Source organism: Miscanthus floridulus, chromosome 1 (assembly GCF_019320115.1).
Source record: "Miscanthus floridulus cultivar M001 chromosome 1, ASM1932011v1, whole genome shotgun sequence".
Lineage (NCBI taxonomy): Eukaryota > Viridiplantae > Streptophyta > Magnoliopsida > Poales > Poaceae > Miscanthus > Miscanthus floridulus.
The window spans coordinates 204,327,654-204,346,529 of NC_089580.1; the positions used below are offsets into that span (position 1 = coordinate 204,327,654).

An 18,876-nucleotide genomic window follows, 5' to 3' on the forward strand; every position below is an offset into this window, starting at 1 on the left:
ACATTTAAAATTTATTCTAAATTAATTAGAAGATATTCTAGATGAATTAACCTCCCCATCGCGTGTGTACCAGCCATTAGTGCTTAAGAGAGAGTTACTTGCATCATTCATATATAGTGTAACACTAAATGATTCATATTTTTAAAAAATTTAAATTAGATGAAAACAAACTTTATATCAAAGTTGTAGAGCTCGAAGAGATTTACGGTTTTTAGTTGGTAACTTCTTTACTTGAAATCATTAAGGGTTTCAAATATAAATTTTAAGTTTCTACATTTTGACATTCAATTTTTTGATTTTTTCAAACGACCATGGATGAAGATACCAGTTGTATCTGCAATGAGATCCAAGATTTTAGAATTTTTTTTTGTTTGAGATTGTTTAGATCACAAATGTTGAATATAAGATTTCTAGAAGTTAATACAAATGAATATTATTCTATATATGGTTACAATTGTGTGTTTGGTGTGGTCATAAGGAGGGGTCACCTTGAGTAGGGGTGGTTGCTTCAAATCAAATATGTAGTACGTGGTGTTGGTTTCTTGTTTGATCCAAGCTCAATCTTAAACATATATAACAATCATTTATCATCCTCATCACCAAGTCAATTTCAAAATCCCAAGCATGGATATTGATCAATATATGAACAAATATACCACGTAAATGGACCATACATACACCTAGGTAATTAAGGTAAGAACAGAGATAGAAGTTGTCCAACTGAATACACGCAAATGGACCATATATATATACCATATATTACATAGAATTGAGTCATGTTTGTACTCAAATTTCTCATATTGTGTAGCATTTCATTCTATTGAAAGGTCAATGTACATCTTTTATGTGTCCATGTACTACCTCCAAAAGGATGAAATTCTAGGTCTTTTCTTAGTAAAACTATCCAAAGTTTGACAAAATTTGTAAAAATGAGTATTAATATTTATGACACTAAATAGGTATATTATGAAAATACATTCTATAACAAATTCAACAACAGTTTTTGGGTATCATAAAATTTTCATTATGGAGGAAGTATACGCTAAGTACTAAGTTTGTGCCTTCAATGGCAACGATAGTCTAACCGAGAAGTGAGATTTAAATGTTAGTGATTGATTTGATTTTCTCTCTTGTTGTTGTCAGTATGGACTTTGAATTCAATAGATCAAAAAATGTAACTTATGCTTCACAAGAAACAAGTCAACTCTTTACAAGTTAGAACGTCTCCAAACAATTTAGTTATTCGAATGAATGTAGCCATTAAGTTGGATCATGCACCCTCCCTTTCTAGGCTCTACGTCAAGAAGGTACGCATAGCAAACTAAGTAGTTTCCCCTGTAGTAGTGGATACTCCAGCAGCTTCAAAATACAAGTCATTTCCATTTTTCTCTAGCTTTGACTCAGTTTATTTAACTTTGACTAAGCTTATAGAGAAAACTACAAACATTTAAGTTACAAAACAAATTAATGCACCTTATTTCACAGTAGATTTGATAAACTAATTTATGTTCAGGATGTGTGTGTGCACTTTCTATAAGAAAAAAATGGTTAAATTAGTCAGGGAAATTTGACTTAGGATAACGACTTACATTTTGGAACCAAGGAAGTATACGTGTATATATATTTAGCGAAAATGAAAAGGATACTAATAGTAACCATCAGTTTAATTAATATATTAAATATCCGGGCCGAGGTGACGCAATTACCCCCGGCCCTCCAGATACATACAAATACTGGTGCTAGCGCACCACTCGCGAGTCCAGCTCCAGCACGCAGATATTTGCAGACTGGACTGGTAGCATAGCAGCTGCATCGCGGCGAAGTAGAAGTAGCCAAGTAGGAGCGGCACAGGCCAGGCGCGGGGCGAGAGCTTGACGCGGCAACCACCCTCCCCCTCCTCCGATCGAGGTCCAGAGTCGGGAGAGCCCAGCAGCAGCTCATCAGCTCGCTCGCCAATCGCCATGTATGCTAGCTTTTGCTGCCATCCGTTCCGTCGCCCCCACCCTTTTCCCGTTTTCTACTCTCCCCTCCCCGCCTGCTTGCTTTTTTTTGCGATGAGATCTTTGGTTTGGTTGGTTTCTTTAAGACCTGAGCGTCCAAATCACCCTGCCTTTTGATCCCAATTTCCTCCTTTCCCCTTGCCCTCCCAACACAAAGCAAGATTCTTGCTTGGCCGAGGTAAAGGGGGCCTAGCTATCTGCTAGCTGCTAGTGCTGCTATTCTTGCCCGCCCGATTGCTACTTGCAGCGCATCTTATTTGACTTAATTAGCTTGCTTCTGTTTTCTTTCTTTCTTTCTTTCTCATTATACGATATATATTTTCTCTGGTATATCAGTGTCTTTGTGTATGTGTATGTGTTCCTCCCGATGATCATGCATGCCGTCTGGGCTGGTCGATGAGCTAGCTAGTATCAGTAGCTAGCGCCATGGATCAGTGCTGGCCGGCCGCTGGTCGCTGCTGCTGAGCACTAACTACCTCTCCCACTTCTTGTAGCTATGTCAGGAAAGATTTATCTGGTCGGCCGCGCTCTCCTTCTCTGAAACACTGAAGCTCCAGCTGCCTGACAGCCACTTTGCACGACAACACAAAAAGTGAGTTCTCCCTTTCCTTGTGTTCCTATCCCTTTCCCGTGCTTCCCTCCCTCAGCTGCGCTTAATTTGCTGGTTGCTGCGTTGTGTTGTGCGTGCTTTAAGCCAAGAGAACAGCTACCGGCCGATCGACCGAGATGGCGCACGACCCCAGCCTGGGCTTCGCTGACTACTTCTCGGCGGCGGCGGGCGCCACGGCGATGGACGACGACGACGGGGCGCCGGAGCTCTATGGCTTGCACGCCGACATGGAGTACCTCGGCATGCGTGGCCTGCCCACCATGCCCGCTGCGGCACACCACCATCATCATCACGGCCACGGCCACGTCCACAGCAAGGCCGGTGTACTCCTCGACGACGACACGAGGGCGGAGCCAGACGGTAGCGGCTCCACGGACGACGCCACCATGCGCTTCCTGAGCGAGCAGCAGCATCCGAGCCAACAGGCGCCGCTGTCGCTATCGCTGTGCCGGCCGGACGGCGGCGGCGTGGGCGTGACGACGTTGCACGAGCAGCACCTCGGCGGCGGGTCGTCCCGGTACCATCAGCAGCAGCCGACGCCCGCGGTGTGGGTGCAGCAGCACGACTACTCGCCGCAGGGGCCGCAGCCGCAGCACGCGTGGCACCTGCGCGGCTCCAGGTTCCTCGTCCCGGCGCAGCAGGTCCTGCAGGAGTTCTGCAGCCTCCCCGTGGACAGCAGCAGCAGCGCCGCCGCCTCCAGCAAGCGCGCCAAGGCCGACGCAAAGCTGTCCTCGCACCACCACCAGCAGCAGGAAGACGGCGGCGGCGGCGGCGAGGGGTCGTCGTCGTCGGCCTCGTGGGCGCCGTCGCCGCAGATCCAGGCCATGGACGCGCTGGAGCTGCAGCGGCTCAAGGACAAGCTCTACATCATGCTGGAAGAGGTGAGCTCTAGCTCGCAAGCAAGGCAGCTCGGGTCTCGCTCGCTAGCTAATCCATGATTAGGCTCTGCTCCAAGACGAATCTGAGGAGGGGGACGGAGAATAAGAAAAAAAGCTAACAGGAAAGAAAGTACTAGGAGTTCAATTATGGTTGCCGGAAGGGTGCACCTGCGACTAGGGCAGGCAAGGGACGCCATTCTGGGGCCTCGCCCTTCGCTTTTGGAAACCTCTATTCTCTCTCGCCCTGTCGCCCACCTTAGGTATCTTGCGTCTATCTACGCTGGGGGCACTGGGGGGTCCCCTCCCTAGCCGTAGTAGCCGGCCGGTCATACATGCCATGCAGCTGTGCTGTGCAGCCTGCGGCAGACTCGCGCGCACAGTCTCTGCACAGCGCCATGACTCTGGGAGTGCAAGGACCTGCTGCCTTTCGCTTCTGCACGCTGCTACCTACACTGCCTTCTTTGCACGCCCATGCCTCGGCTCCATCGCACAGTAGTCACAGGCAGTTTTTACTGGTACTGTGCTCGATCACCTGTTGCACCAGGCAGCTGCAGCTCGATCGGCTCGGCTAGCTCATGCATGTGAATTGGACCTCGCAGTCGCAGCTGCAGAGTTCTAGTTCTAGGGGGTGGGTGGGTCACCAGAAGGGTGGCAGAGGCAGCAGTGGAAGTGGGCAGTGGCTCTTGTGTGGACGACCTCTGCAAGTTACTGTACCAGCAGTTGTTACATTGGCCGGCCCTCACTTGTTACTGCGCGCGTCGCGTCGGTCTACGTGTGTCCATCTGTGTCCTGCCTCTGCCTGCACCTGTGGTGGTAGTACTTGTTGCGTACTAGTGCTACGAATCTAGCTAGTGGAGCAACCAGTAGGAGTGGAAAAGTATGCACGTACGGAATGCGTCTGTAAAAATTGGTGTATTGTACATGTAGCCATCGTCATGTACTCGTACATACGGTGCTGACAAGGTTCCATTGCTTGCATGGTTCGCGTGCACAACATATGCAGGTGGACCGGAGATACCGTCGGTACTGCGAGCAGATGCGGGCGCTGGCGGGCGGGTTCGAGGCGGTGGCCGGTGAGCGCGCGGCGGCGGCGTACACGGCGCTGGCGTGGCGCACCATCTCGCGGCACTTCCGGAGCCTCCGGGACGGCGTGGTGGCGCAGCTGAAGGCGGCGCGGAGGGCGCTCGGGGAGAAGGACGTGGCGGTGCCCGGGATGACGCGCGGGGACACTCCGCGGCTGAGGGTGCTGGACCAGTGCATCCGCCAGCAGAAGGCGCTCACCCAGGGCGGCATGATGGAGAGTCACCCGTGGCGCCCGCAGCGCGGACTCCCCGAGCGCGCAGTCACCATCCTCCGGGCATGGCTCTTCGAGCACTTCCTGCACCCGTAAGCATGCATGATCGATGCACTTCCCTTCCATGTTTTTTTTTTCTACTCCGGCCTACTATATATTCTGAATTTTAGTTTGATCTTGTTACTTTGTTAGGGCTTATTATTACAAGGGTAGGTAAGATTTCAATCGGTTTTATATATTTTATAAGCTGCTGCTGCTGCTTACTACAGTTTTTTATATATGAACTGAACACAAGTGCAAGGGCTAGTGTTAAGCAGCTAGCAGCTAGCAATCGAGCTACCAAGCAAGCTATCTCACGTCACTAAGCTTGTCAGTGGTACAGGCTACTACTAGCTAACGCAATTCGTTAGCGCGTGACCATTAGTTGTGTGATAGATGGTATCTTCCAGTCGGCTTAGTTTTCTTGGAACGATTTATTCCACAGGCCGCAGCATTGTTCTTTCCGGGCCACAGTTTGTCTTGGCCGGTACTGCGCATCAAATGCTTGCTCAAATGGCCATGAGCCAAATTTGTCCACCAGATGCTACTTAAGCATAGACGTAATGTCATGCGTCCTTACTAATTCAGTGATGCAAAGCCACCAGCTAGCTACCTGCCTTCCTCATGTTTTTCTTCATGCATGTGTAATACTATAGCTTTTAATTAATCTGCGTTTGAGCTCCATCACGAGCATCATATATGTATATCTTTTCATTCACACAAATTGAATGCATACACTACTACTTCATGCATGCGCTAGTGTTGTTAGTATTTTGTTTTTTTTCAGAAAAAATAAACAAGGAGCCCCAAACTTAATTAATATTCTGTCCGTATCTCATATCATCTCACAGGTATCCAAGCGACGTGGACAAGCATATCCTGGCTCGCCAGACGGGCCTCTCACGGAGCCAGGTACGTACGCGCCAACACACACTGGCTAGCTACTTCAGCTGAACGAGAAACTATCTATATGTATCATCCACGTCACTATAAAATAAATTCAAACTTAAATATAAGTAAATAAACGCAAGAAAGGTTGAAATTTCAACATTATATATTTATATTGCCGTGTTGTTTGCATCGATCGGGCATTATACGTTTGAATTGAAGAATATGATAATATGCGGGTGCCAAACTGATTACACTACTTATACGCGATTGCGTGTTGCGTCCTGCTGATGATGATTCTTTCGATCCGCGTCGCGTAGATGACACATCAATTCATTGGTTGCCATGTCATGGTCGTGACATGTCCTCTTCTGCGTTGCAAATGTCTCGACGAAAGATTCTTTGTTTAAGCGTCCATGATCCGCGTGGCTCTCACTACAACGACGTACACGATGACAGCATGCTTGCGTTCCCATGCCGCAGGTGTCGAACTGGTTCATCAATGCGCGGGTCAGGCTCTGGAAGCCAATGGTGGAGGAGATGTACGTCGAGGAGATGAAGGCCGAAGGCCAGCTGGAAGACGGCGGCAGCGGTGGGGACCAGCAGCAGGGCGTCGTCAGCAACAACCCTAACCCGAGCAACGCCGCCGCCGAGGCGGCTGATGATGGCTGCGGGGACAACGGCGCCGTCGTCGTCGACCGGAAGCCGACACGGGCACAGCTCCTGCACGACGCGGGCTCGCTCGCCTCGGTCGTCAACATCGGCGGCTCGCGCGCGGGAGCCGCCGCGCGGCCGCTCGAGAACTTCGGCATCATGGACCACCCCGACTTTGACGCGTACGGTGGCGGCGGCGGCCACCACGCCGGCGGGGGCTTCAGCGGGGGCAGCGGCGTGTCCCTCACACTGGGCCTGCAGCAGCACGACTCCCACGACGGCGGCGGCGTCAACATCGCGTTCGGCGCCCCCCCGCCGCCCGCTCACCACCACCACGACGCCGCCTCGGGGTACCTGTTCGCTCCGACGACGACGACGACGGCCGGCCATCAGATGGGCGGCGGCCTGCACCCGGGACAACACCACGTCCAGTTCGGCGGGGCCAGCATCGACGGCGAGGCGGCGCAGCACGGGCAGGAGCACTACCGGAGCCTGCAGGGCGCCGGGTTTCACCTCCTGCGTGACCTGGCCGGGTGATCTGATCCACCACCCATCGGCGGTCGGCCCCTCGCGAGCTCTAGCTCCGAGTGAGTTGTGACCGATGGGGACGTCGTGCCGGTGCCTAGCTACCTACGGGTGCCGCTGCTGCCGGTTGCATGGCATGCACTCGCGCGCGCTGTGTACACCTGATTTGTTTGGCTTGTTGCTTGCCTGGCTCATGCCGCTCTTGGTCTCGAACGCCACCGCCGCTCGTCGACGCCGGCGCGCGGTTTGGCCGGGGTTAGCTAGCTGACAGTTATATATATATGTAGCGTGTACAGATCGATCGGATTTCGGATCGCGAGCAGTTTGGACGCGCGCAGGTGCAGCTAGATAGTAGTAGTAGCCCGCCGTAACTGCGTAGTTGAAACGCGCATGCATGCAGCTTAAATTGCATTATTGTTTGTCAAATTGGTGAAGGATTCAACAGCTCAATTTATGCCAGGAGATATGATGTTCCTGACAGAATTAATTTTCATCAGGTCATATGTGGCTGGTGCCTGGTGTAGGTCTCCTTTGGATAGGTTTAACTTTTTATAAGGTGAGAGAGCTAGTTAACAGCTACTGTAGCTTTTTATAGTTTTTTTATATCGCTTTTTATATGTTGGAGTATAAGCTAGACTGTTTAGATCAGCTAGAGTTTTTTTAACAACTATCAACTTAGTTTAGTTAATCCAAACATGATAGTAGTTTACCTAAGGCATGGCAGTGAAGGAGAGAAGAGTCACCCTACTGCAGCTTGCGAACATGCATGCAATATGCGCCAGGATTGAATCCTAGCAGCAAATAAACTTATGACACTACTGTCAAAGCATAAATGAGTCATTAATGCATGGATGTAGGCGTGAAAAATCAGTAATAAATACTTTTCCCAACTGTGTTAATATAAGTTCATTGGTTTATCCTAAATTCTAATAAGTTACTATTTTAACTTTGACCATAAATTTCTAAATTTTATATAGGTTAACCACGCAAGATTAATTAGTATAATCTGATTTCAGTATAAAAAACTTTCATAAAGCATAATTTACTCTCTTCATTTAAGGTAATATGTTTTTGTTAGATGACGTATGCTAGTCAACCAATGTTAAAAAAAGTTTAACTTTGTACAAATGTAGATGACTTATTTATATCTATGGTTGGATGAAGTTGCCATTTGAATTAACATATGCAGCAGCGTGAAGAATCAAATATATATAGTTAACACAAGTGAGTAAATATCAACGAGTTTTTCTACAGAAATAATAAAAAAAAGAAAGAAAGATCGGCAGGTATGTAAAATACATAAAAGATGTCGATCGTAATCGTAGTTAATCGTCGGGTTGCTTGCACTGCCCAAACACTGCAACCAGCAATCATTAGGCATACTTAAGCAAAATTTTAATTATTTTTGTTGAGACCACAATGACGGATTTGTGTACAGCTTCCAGGATTTGGTCAGGTAGGATGTCACTATCGTATCTGAAAGTTCTAACGTCACAACAGGAAGAAGAACAAAAGATGTCCATCATATCGCAAATGCTGTTATCTCAGGAACACCTTCGTCACTAGCATCGTGCTTTACATATTCAAGTTTCGTCCTCGTACGTGAGGTAGGGGTAAAACACCTTTTTTAAGACAAGTACTAGTTAACTGTACCCAAACCCACAAACAAACAACCCCCTCTAGGCGATATCCTTGGTCCTTTCATCAAAACTAAGAAAACATAACTTTTTTTATGGAAGGAGTACATAATAAAGTTTACGGGGAGTGGACATGGTTATGGAATCTTTAGTCTTCTGTAAATTTGTTTGAACTTTTCTTGAGTATTAGGCAAGTCATACTATTAAGAGGGGTTGAGATCAAGTCAACTGCAAGTGTCTAAATCTTCAAAGGTATCTAACCAAAACATAGACATTATAAAAAAATTCTAGCACTAATGGAGACCAAAATTTCCCTATTGGTGTGTGAAACTGACAGGGAAATACAAAAAATTGACAGAAAAGTTAGAAAATGCATTTCTCTATCGGTACACCGACAGAACAAAAGCGATAGAAAAATAAAATTTCTCTGTTAGTTGATGAATTTTCTTGTTAGTGAAGCAATTTCCTTGTCGCTACGATGTCGACAAGAAATTTCGTTGACATCGACATGAAAAATTCGATGACATCAGATTCAATTTTCCACCCTTGCCGTAGTAACCCAACACGGAAATTTGTGCCCACCATCAAAACAACACATGAGCCAACAAGAAAAATAGGATCTATAAAACAATCAGTTTTAGTTTAAATCGGTTTTAATTTTCCAGTAGTGTGGATACTTCTCAAACATGACGCGACTATTAAGGGGTCATATATTTCGCTTGTGTATTGGGAATTCGAATCAAGGTTTGATTTAATTCCACATTGGAATTCCCAATCAAGGGATCAAAATTTCACGGACCTGATACTCTTTCGAGTTCAAACTGTGCATACACCGTTACTTTCCTAGGGGACGGAAATTCTGGTCTTTGCTCAAATTTCCAGGACTTGCCTGTTTTACACAATAACAGTTAGCTGAAAGATGGGGCCTTTTCCGCCTCCATGCCTTTTCCCATGTACTTCCTTATCGTCTAAATATTTCCTAATAATAATAATAATAATAATAATAATAATAATAATAATAATAATAATAATAATAATAATAATAATAATAATAATAATATCATTTGGTAGCAACCTATTCACACCATCATGAAATAAAGTGCATAGGAACGAGGTCAACTGTAGATTTATTTGCCACGCTCGTGCTCTAGTAATTGCTCCTCACGTAGCAACTTGAAGAGTGTTGTGTGTATCCATAGGAGTGATGTCCTCGTCACCCCACACACACATTCTCACATCATTCGGTCACTTAGACCTAACTCAAGACAAATACACTAGTGCTCACCTCTCCCTCTCTTGCTTATTTTGATTTGGATTTGTTGACGTATTTGAGGGGCATTGAGTTGCAGTGAGTGGTTGACCTTGTGAGCATCATCTCGATCTTCAATTTTGATTTGTTACCCTTGGGTTTGTTGAATCCTAGACGATTAGGCGTCACCTGTTTGAAACCCTATTGGTTGTGGATTACTTTGAGAAATTTGTATTACCCAATTCTTTCTAATGGAATCATCGGTGTCGCGGGGCCAAAACCGCGGTAAGCATGTTGTTCGAGTCAGTGTCAGAGCACGAGTTCTGCGGTGGCTCAGGTGGACTTAGGAACACAAGAATTACGCAGAGAATACGCAATGGTTTATCCTGGTTCAGGCCAATTCGGTCCCTACGTCCAGCAGCTGATGATCCTTATACTCAAGAGCATCCAAAATCTAGGAGGTTACAACAGAGTATAAACGATGAAGATTTGGTAGGGGGGTTAGCTTGGTGCTAATCCTAAGGTTGCCTCATCGCCGGTGGAGTCTCCCCCTCGTCGGAGAGGAAGGAGACGACGGGATGCGGTGGAGGAGGAGCTCTTGGTGCCCCTCTCTTGGTTGCCTTGCTCTTGGTGCAGAGCAGAGGCGGATGGAATGGAATGGAGTGTCTGATGATCAAATTGGGATCCTCTCCTCCAGATCTGACCATATCCCTTATATAACGAGATAGGCCGGGTACAAGGCGGTTTGGGGGTTTAGTCTATGGTCTACGTGCGCCAGAGACTAGGAGGGCCTTGCAGCGGTGCGCCGTGGAACATCGAGGTGCCTGGAGCCAAAGAAGCATGGGCGTCGCCCGACTGCTTTGTTCTGACACTCTGTTCTGCGTCGCGGCCGGGGCCGTCGGGAGCACAGGAGGTGACGAGCGCGGCCGCCTGGGCAATGCAGTCTTGCTCATAGTAGTAGGCTTGCTCGAAGCTGCCCTCGACGGTGATGACCCCCTTTGGGCTGGACATCTTGAGCTTGAGATAGGTGTAGTTGGGGACAGCCATAAACTTGGCAAAGCACGGTCGACTGAGGATGGCATGGTAGACACCGGGGAAGTCGACGACCTCGAAGGTTAGCGGCTCCTTGCGGAAGTTGTACAGCTGGCCGAAGGTGATGTTGAGCTAGATGCACTCAAGGGGCACAGCTTCCTTCCCCGACATGATCCCGTAGAACAGCGCCTTGCTAGGGCACAGGCTGCTCCGAGGGATGCCCATCTTGTCGATGGTGCTGGCATAGAGTATATTGAGGCCGCTGCCCCTATCCATCAGCACCTTGGTGAGGCGTGTGGTGCCCACAATTAGGCTGACCACGAGCGGGTAGCGCCCTAGATGGGGGACGCAATCGGGATGGTCTTCTTGGTCGAAGGTGATGGTCGTCTAGGACCACCGGAGCCTCGTCGGGGCTACGAGGGTGTGGACGGCATTGACCTCCTGCTTGGGGATGCGGCGTTGCTGGTGGGATTCATACACCTGGGAGCCCCCAAAGATCATAAGGCAGAGCTCGACCTCGGGGACTCGTTGTCTTCCTCCTAGATGTCGTCCGTTGGGTCGTCGGCCTTCGGGGTAGGCTTCTAGGCCTTGCCCTATTGGCCGAGGGTGCTACAGATGTAGCCCTTCATGGTGGCACAGTCCTTGAGAAGATGCTTTGCCTGCCCCCCATGGAATGGGTAGGGTGACTCGAGCGCCTTCTCGAAGTGTTCTGGGTACGTAGTGCGCCCGGTGGGCTGAGGTCTGGCGACGCGGTCGGCCGCGGCGACCATCTCCTCCCCACGATGCTTCCGATCCTTGTTTCTCCTATAGCGATGTCGCTGGGATGAGGCGGGATCATCGGTGCCATCGCCACCACTGAGGTGGCCGTTGGCCTGGCTTACCCGCTGAAGTTGGCCTAGATGACCTCCTCGCCGGTGGCGTACTAGGTGGCGACGTCCAAGAGCTCCCGTGTTGTGCGTGGGGTCTCATGGCTGAGCATGTGGACAAGCGCCTCACAGATCATGCCGCAGATGAAGGTGTTGATCATGTCCGCGTCGGTGATGTTTGGGAGCTCATTGTGCTTCTTGGAGAAGAGCTAAATGTACTCCCAGAGGGTCTCGTTGGCCCTCTGCTTGCAGTTGTGGAGATCCCAGGAGTCCCTTGGCGGGTGTAGGTACCCTGGAAGTGGCCGATGAAGACCGAATGGAGATCGCCCCAGCAGCAGATGCTGCCAGGTTTGAGCTGCTCGAGCCAAGCCCTGGTTGAGCTTGATAGAGGCAGAGGAAGGTACTAAATGGTGAAGTCATCGTCTGACCCCCCGGCCTTCATGGCAAGGCGGTAGTCCTCCAGCCAATGGTCCGAGTTGATCTTGTTGTTGTACTTTTAGATGTGCGTCGGTGGTCAGAAGCGCCTGGGGTAAGGGGTCGCCCGGATCGCTACCCTAAATGCGAGGGGGCCAAAGTGATCCGGGGTGAGGCTCCTACCCTATCGCTCAGGGGTACGGGACTACACCCGAGCGTGGTGCATGGCCTTGATGGTGTCACGGACATCGCGGTCATCACCAATCCAGTGTCGTGCAGGGGGACACCAAGGAGAAAGGTCGTGCCTTCGCTCTTGCCGAGGCTTGGCACCCCGGGTCCACGGTCGGTCAGAGCTATTGCCGGAGGTGTTGTCGCTGCTCCCCGCTGCCTACGGGGTGTGAGCGTCGGAGCACCCCCCGTTGGCAGTGGCCGTTGTCTGGGACGGCCGGGAGAGCGCGGTGCGGCGTCGAGAGGCTAAACTCTCGGCCTGCTGCTCGACGGCGATGCGGAGGAGCTGCTTCGCCTCATTCAGCCGCTCATTGGTCTATGGGTCTTATGTGTTGAAGATGTCTTCCAGGCGACAAATGGCTGCCGCCATGTTGTACGCCGCACGGGGGAAGCAGAGGATGCTAGGAACCCCCATGCGAGCATCGTCGTCATCGAGAGGATGCGTGGCTTGCTGCCGCGCAAAGTCTTGCCTTTGGCGCTCGAGGTCTGCCTCGGCGGTTTCTAGGTCTACCTGCCAAGCGCACAAGCGGTCCGCCTTCTCCTGAAGGTAGGCCAAACACCTATAGGAACTCTGGTCCGGCGGCGTGAGCTCGGTCGCCTCCTTATGCTGAACCTCGCCATCGATGTGGTAGCACATGCGCGGAGGGTCGTTGTAGTCGATGTCGTCGGAGTCGTACTCCAGGCCATTCCCTGAGAGGATCTCGAGGAAAGCGCAGAGCGAGGGAACGTCGAGCCCTGCCACGCCGGAGAGGTTGGTGCTCCATGGCACCTCACGACTGATGAGGTGCTCCAGCTCCAGCTAGAAGGACGCCGCCATGTTCTATATCCCAAAAGGCAGGTCTTGGAGGTAGTACGAAAAGCGATCAGGCGGCGGGGGCACCTCACCGGTGGTGATCTGGTGGTGAACGTTGGCCAGCATGTAAAACATCTGGCATCGGTTTGACATGGTGGGGTGTAGGCCCAGACCGCGCTGGATCTGGCATGCCAAAACCTCGAGATCTGCTCTCAAGAGTCCTAGCGGAGGAGGCGGCATCGGGGGCTCGTTGCCCGCTGGCGTAGCCCCGTGGAGTGGACGAAGCTCGCCGTAGCAGTCAGTGATGTAGGCTAGGCTCCCAAAGTTGAGGACCTGGCCCAGAGCGAAGTCGCCGGCCACGATGAAGAAGTGGTCGGGGAAGCGGACACCACCGTCTAGAGCGGCGCCATTTGCTCCGGCTATGAGGTGGGTGGCTTCGGCCACTGTAGAGCCAGAATCGCACTTGACGCTGCCCCCTACCTGGCGCACCAGCTCTCGCGGGGTCAAAACCATGGCAAGCATGTTGTTCGAGTCGGTGTCAGAGCCCAAGGTCCTCGGTGGCTCGGGTGAACTCAGGGACACAAGAATCATGCAGAGAAGACGTAACTGTTTATCCTGGTTCGGGCCAATTCGGTCCCTACGTCCAGCAGCTGATGATCCTTATACTCAAGAGCACCCAAAATCTAGGGGGTTACAACATAGTGTAAAGGAAAAAGATTTGGTAAGGGGGTTAGCTTAATGCTAATCCTATGGTTGCCTCGCCGCCGGTGGAGTCTCCCCCTTGTCGAAGATGAAGGAGACGACGGGATGCGGTGGAGGAGGAGCTCTCGGTGCCCCTCTTCGGGTTGGCTTGCTCTCGGTGCAGAGCGTAGGCGGATGGAATGGAATGGAGTGTCTGGTGATCGAATTGGGGTTCTCTCCTCTAAGTCCGACCTTATCTCTTATATAACGAGATAGGTCGGGTACAAGGAGGTTCAGGGGTTTAGTCTATGGTCTACGTACGCCAGAATCTGGGAGGGCCTTGCAGCGGTGCGCCGTGGACCGTCGAGGTGTCTTGCAGCCGAAGAAGCCTAGGCGTCGTCCGGCTACTCTGTTCTGACACTTTGCGTGTCAGAGGATGTCGGCTTGGACCGGCCTCCCCCAGGTGAGACCTTCTGGAGTCTTCCTGGTGGTGAAGGAGGTCGGCTCCAGGGGCTGACGCGTGGGCCCGGAAGCCCCCGAGCCTCCGGAGGCCACGGGAAGCTTTGTCTTCTTGTGTCACGCCCCGGACGTGACCCTATTGGAGGAGCAGTTGGCAGGGGCACGCCTAGGGAGCGACGCCAAAGAGCCCCCGGGCATCGGTAGCCTGGGGCTTGTCTTCTTGTGCCCGGGCCTTGACTGGCATCGTTAGTCGGGCAGGAGCCAAGGACCGGGAAAGCCCCTGAGCCCCAGGCGGAAACTGTGGTCGAGTTAGGCTCGGACGGGCCTCTTTGTAGAGGGTGCGTGCGAGCGCGCCTGATGGGCATAGCCCCGGTCGATCCTGAAGGGGTCGGTCGAGTGGTCTTCTTCGTTCGGGAACCATTGAACCCGAGGCTTAACATACCTGTATGTTAGGATCTTGTCAATCGGGCTTGATCTTTTTGGTCACTTGACAAGAGGGCGTTGAAAGAGATTCAAGACCTTTGTGGTGTGGCTGGAGCTCGGGATAACCTATGTGTTCTTGCATGCTTGCCACTTCATACTTCACTTCCCTCTCTTGATCTACTTATTGTGAAGTTGCAGTTGAATTTTATCTTGTGGAACACTCTCTACACACTCCCCAACAAATGTGGTAATTGTAGATATATTAGCCCGGTTGGGTGACACCTACAACAGGTATCGTCGTACTCTGTTAAATCGTTTCCCAGTGCGATAGATACTATCAAGGGTTTAAGTTTATCTATTGTAATCGACTATGCAATCGTTTGCTCATGAATTATGCCAGCATGTCGATAAACATCTTACTTCGATATGGATTGATATATATATCGTAATCAGACAGACTTAGGCGACAATCAGTAAAGTTCAGTACAGCCAAAGATGGATTGATATATATACACCATGAACCTGATAGCGAGGATGACTGAAAGCTCACAGGCCGAAACAGGTTATGTAGGAGACCGATCCTACAAAGACAATTTGCCCATTGACCAGGCTATTTATAGTCCAACAAATTCAGGTTATTTATAGTCCAACAAAGACAATTTGCCCATTGAAAGCCGCGCAACACCTGTCCTCCCCTCCTCAGAGTTTGCCCACGAACACGTGGCCTGCGCCGGGAGCTGCTATATTAAACCCATGCCAACATTGTCAGCGATCGCTGCTCGTTTTTGCCACTTCTCGATCATGGACATGCACCATCATCGGCTCATCGCAGGCGTCCCTGATCTGGCATGAAAGGAGGAGGCGCCATTGTCATGCACGCCGCCGCCCGCAAGCAGGTGCCCAAGTCCAAGACCTCCTTCTTCCTCTACATCCTCCTCCTCTACGTACTCCTGCCCGTGCTGGTGCTCTACGTGGTCGCGCTCGCCGTGTCCCCGTTCTACTCCCGCCCGTGCCCGCAGGACGGCGGTGCCGGTGACGTCGCTCGTCTCGCGGCCGCCGCCGATGGCAAGTGGCATAATAATAGCAGCTCGTCGTCTACCTCGGTGACGCAGCTTCCGCCGCCCAAGGCGCGGCCGAAGCCGAAGGCTTCCGCGGACGACGATGCCGCGCCCACCAGGCTGCGCCACATTGTGTTCGGCATCGGCGCGTCGTCGTCGCTCTGGAAGAGCCGGAGGGAGTACATCAGGGTGTGGTGGCGGCCGGGGGAGATGCGCGGCTTCGTGTGGCTGGACAAGCCGGTGCCGGAGCTGTACTCCAGGAACGCCTCCTCGGGTCTCCCCGGCATCAAGATCAGCGGCAACACGTCCAGGTTCCCCTACACGCACGGCGCCGGCAGCCGGTCGGCGCTGCGGATCACGCGCATCGTCTCGATGAGTTTCCGGCTGGGCCTCCCGGGCGCGCGGTGGTTCGTGATGGGCGACGACGACACGGTGTTCTTCCCGGACAACCTGGCGGACGTGCTGTCCCAGTACGACCACACGCAGCCGTACTACATCGGGAACCCGTCGGAGAGCCACATCCAGAACCTCATCTTCTCGTACGGCATGGCGTTCGGCGGCGGCGGGTTCGCCATCAGCCGCGCGCTGGCAGCGCAGCTGGCGCGCATGCAGGACGGCTGCATCGAGCTATACCCCGCACTTTACGGCAGCGACGACCGCATCCACGCGTGCATGTCGGAGCTGGGGGTGCCGCTGACGCGCCACCTGGGCTTTCACCAGTGCGACCTGTGGGGCGACGTGCTGGGCCTCCTGGGCGCGCACCCGGTGGCGCCGCTGGTGTCGCGGCACCACTTCGACTTCCTGCAGCCGGTGTTCCCGACGGTGCGGTCGCGGACGCAGGCGCTGCGGCGGCTGTTCGCGGGGCCCGTGGCGCTGGACCCGGCGGCCGTGGCGCAGCAGTCGGTGTGCTACGACGCCGGCAAGGAGTGGACGGTGTCCGTGTCGTGGGGGTTCGCGGTGGTGGTGCTCCGCGGGGTGCTGTCGCCGCGGGAGACGGAGACGCCGATGCGGGCGTTCCTCAACTGGTACCCGCCGCGCCGACTACACGGCGTAGGCGTTCAACACGCGTCCCGTGGCGCGGCACCCATGCCAGAGGCCGCTGGTGTACTACATGCGGCAGGCGCGGCTGGAACGCCGCCGGCGCAACCGCAACACCACCACGGTGACCGAGTACGAGAGGCACGGGGTGCCGCCCGCGCCGTGCCGGTGGCGCATCCCGGACCCCGGCGCGCTGCTGGACCGCGTCGTCGTGCTCAAGAAGCCCGACCCCGAGCTCTGGAAACGGGTACGTACGCGCGTCGTGCATATCTCAGTTCTGGTCCTTATCGATCGTACGGCAGACATACGTGGCAATGTGGCATCTTGATGTGACTAGACTAGCTATGAACCTTGCGTGCAGGCCCCGAGGAGGAATTGCTGCAGGGTGGTGTCGTCGCCGACGGTGGGGAAGGACCGGAGGATGACCATCGACGTCGGCGTCTGCAGAGACGGCGAGTTCGCCAGGGTTTAGGCAGGTCGGTCTCTTCTTCTTTTTCTTTTTGAAGGAAATCTCTTCTTCTTTTTGACTGACAATGGCAAACAAAAAATCTCCTTGAAGTCATACATCCGTTCGCCCCGTCTGCAGTTTGCGCAGGGGAAGTAGGAGATAGAGTGGACACGGCGGAATGGGGAGCGATCGAGAAAATGGCTGTTTCAGATCCACGGATCATGGAGCACATGTTTTCAGAGATCGGGCTGGTTGGAGAAGAAAGGACTCAGCAACAAGGCAGCAACCCGTTGCAGGTGGGGCTTAAGGAACTCATCGGTTGGGCCAGCAACGTGCTGTCACTGTACTGATGGAGTGTTGCTGTAAACTGTAAACTGTAGAGGCGTATAAAGATGATGAAACGGGGCGAGTGCTTTGGTGATGTGAAACACTGAAACGGGGCTTAAGGAACTCATCGGTTGGGCCAGCAACGTGCTGTCACTGTACTAATGGCATCCTGCGCAGATGAGACGAGGCACTCTTTTGTTTGAAAGGCGTGGGTCGGCTATGGCACTGTTTGCAATTCGAAGGTCATCAAAAACATGATCCTGCTGAAATCTCCCCGGCTAAGCACACGGCCCGGGACGGATTTAATTAGACCCAGGTAGATTTTGGGCCATTAAGAGGTGCTGTGTTAGTCCTATGCTACGAAGTTGGGTTGGACTGGGCCTATCTTGACCGTAAATTATGTATGCACTATGGGATGTCCACGGCCTGCTAATAAGGGTGTTTTGATCAGAAAAAATAATATAAGGTATATTTTATTCATTAGTTTCTCTCTTATAATATCGTATCAATTTTAAGGTCTGATGCAATCGCATGTAATATCATATATCATGTCAAGTTAACCAAAATTATTGAGAGAATTACAAATACAAAAATTTATAACATCAAATAGTTATACTATGAGAATATAATTAATGAAGAAACTAATGATATTTATTTGATATCATAAACTAGCATAAAATTTGAGTAGCACTGTTACTGATACCTTTATAGCTACACCAAAGAAGGTATATTTTCTTTGAAACCTAGAATTTGAGTGTAGGAACATGCCCCTGCTCCCTTGATGGCGACCACTTGTCCAAGTCCAACTGTGAAGTGTGCCAGTTCAGGATGAGGGCCTTCGCCAGCATCCTCTGCCTTACCCTGCTGGCTACCTTGGGCGAAGGCGGCTGTGGCATGGCTTCGTTCGGCCATGGCATGGCCCCGTCAGAACCACCCCCGCTAGGGGCTTACCAGGAGCCGTGACGCCACCGGCAACCTTGGTGATAGTGCCGCCCCGCCGCCACCAGAGACCGAGAAGAAGAAATTGAGCAAGGCCGCGTTTAGTTCGCCAGATTCGGCGCCGCCTGAAACACTGTAGATACACTGCAGCTACAGTGTCGTTTTGTTTTTATTTAGTAATAATTGTCCAATCGTTGACTAATTAGGCTCAAAACGTTCGTCTCGCAAAGTACAACCAAACTATGTAATTAGTTTTTGATTTCGTCAACATTTAGTACTCCATGTATGTACCGCAAGTTTGATGTGACGGAAAATCTTCTTTTTGCACAGTGACAAAGTTTGGAATCGGGGGAAACTAAACATGGCGCAAGCTCGATGACTAGTTCCTGACTTGGT

At 51.6% G+C, this 18,876-nt stretch overlaps 2 protein-coding genes across 5 annotated transcripts; both read left to right on the forward strand.

Annotated features, from left to right (window-relative positions):
* The first annotated feature begins 1,758 nt into the window (after nt 1-1,758).
* Nucleotides 1,759-7,371, forward strand: LOC136451146 (homeobox protein BEL1 homolog). Its single transcript, XM_066451899.1, has 6 exons — nt 1,759-1,963; nt 2,495-2,592; nt 2,695-3,491; nt 4,492-4,874; nt 5,673-5,733; nt 6,193-7,371. Exons 3-6 carry the CDS (start codon nt 2,727-2,729, stop codon nt 6,898-6,900), a joined length of 1,917 nt encoding a protein of 638 aa, XP_066307996.1. The 5' UTR covers nt 1,759-1,963; nt 2,495-2,592; nt 2,695-2,726; the 3' UTR covers nt 6,901-7,371.
* Nucleotides 7,372-15,472: 8,101 nt separating this feature from the next.
* LOC136509982 (uncharacterized) lies at nt 15,473-17,957 on the forward strand. 4 transcript variants are annotated; one of them, XR_010772582.1, is made up of 4 exons: nt 15,473-17,013; nt 17,128-17,242; nt 17,326-17,510; nt 17,595-17,957. XR_010772582.1 is itself a non-coding variant. In XM_066504578.1 (4 exons), the coding sequence occupies exons 1-4, from the start codon at nt 15,519-15,521 to the stop codon at nt 17,375-17,377; spliced, it is 1,446 nt and encodes a 481-aa protein (XP_066360675.1). In that variant the 5' UTR covers nt 15,490-15,518; the 3' UTR covers nt 17,378-17,957. The 4 variants fall into 4 exon arrangements, 3 of the variants coding, with proteins under 3 accessions (XP_066360659.1, XP_066360667.1, XP_066360675.1); XM_066504578.1 differs by having other exon boundaries at nt 15,490-15,566; nt 15,783-17,013; nt 17,326-17,957; XM_066504562.1 differs by having other exon boundaries at nt 17,326-17,957.
* The last annotated feature ends 919 nt before the right edge of the window (nt 17,958-18,876 follow it).

What these genes read in the sequence shown, in the direction of transcription:
- LOC136451146 (XM_066451899.1), top strand. Translation starts at nt 2,727, where the DNA reads ATGGCGCACGACCCCAGCCTGGGCTTCGCTGACTACTTCTCGGCGGCG. An exon ending in TCTACATCATGCTGGAAGAG is followed by an intron (nt 3,492 to 4,491) that starts GTGAGCTCTAGC and finishes CAACATATGCAG; the next exon opens with GTGGACCGGAGATACCGTCG. An exon ending in CGGGCCTCTCACGGAGCCAG is followed by an intron (nt 5,734 to 6,192) that starts GTACGTACGCGC and finishes CCCATGCCGCAG; the next exon opens with GTGTCGAACTGGTTCATCAA.
- LOC136509982 (XM_066504562.1), top strand. Translation starts at nt 15,519, where the DNA reads ATGAAAGGAGGAGGCGCCATTGTCATGCACGCCGCCGCCCGCAAGCAG. An exon ending in ACCCCGAGCTCTGGAAACGG is followed by an intron (nt 17,014 to 17,127) that starts GTACGTACGCGC and finishes CCTTGCGTGCAG; the next exon opens with GCCCCGAGGAGGAATTGCTG. An exon ending in GTTCGCCAGGGTTTAGGCAG is followed by an intron (nt 17,243 to 17,325) that starts GTCGGTCTCTTC and finishes ATCTCCTTGAAG; the next exon opens with TCATACATCCGTTCGCCCCG.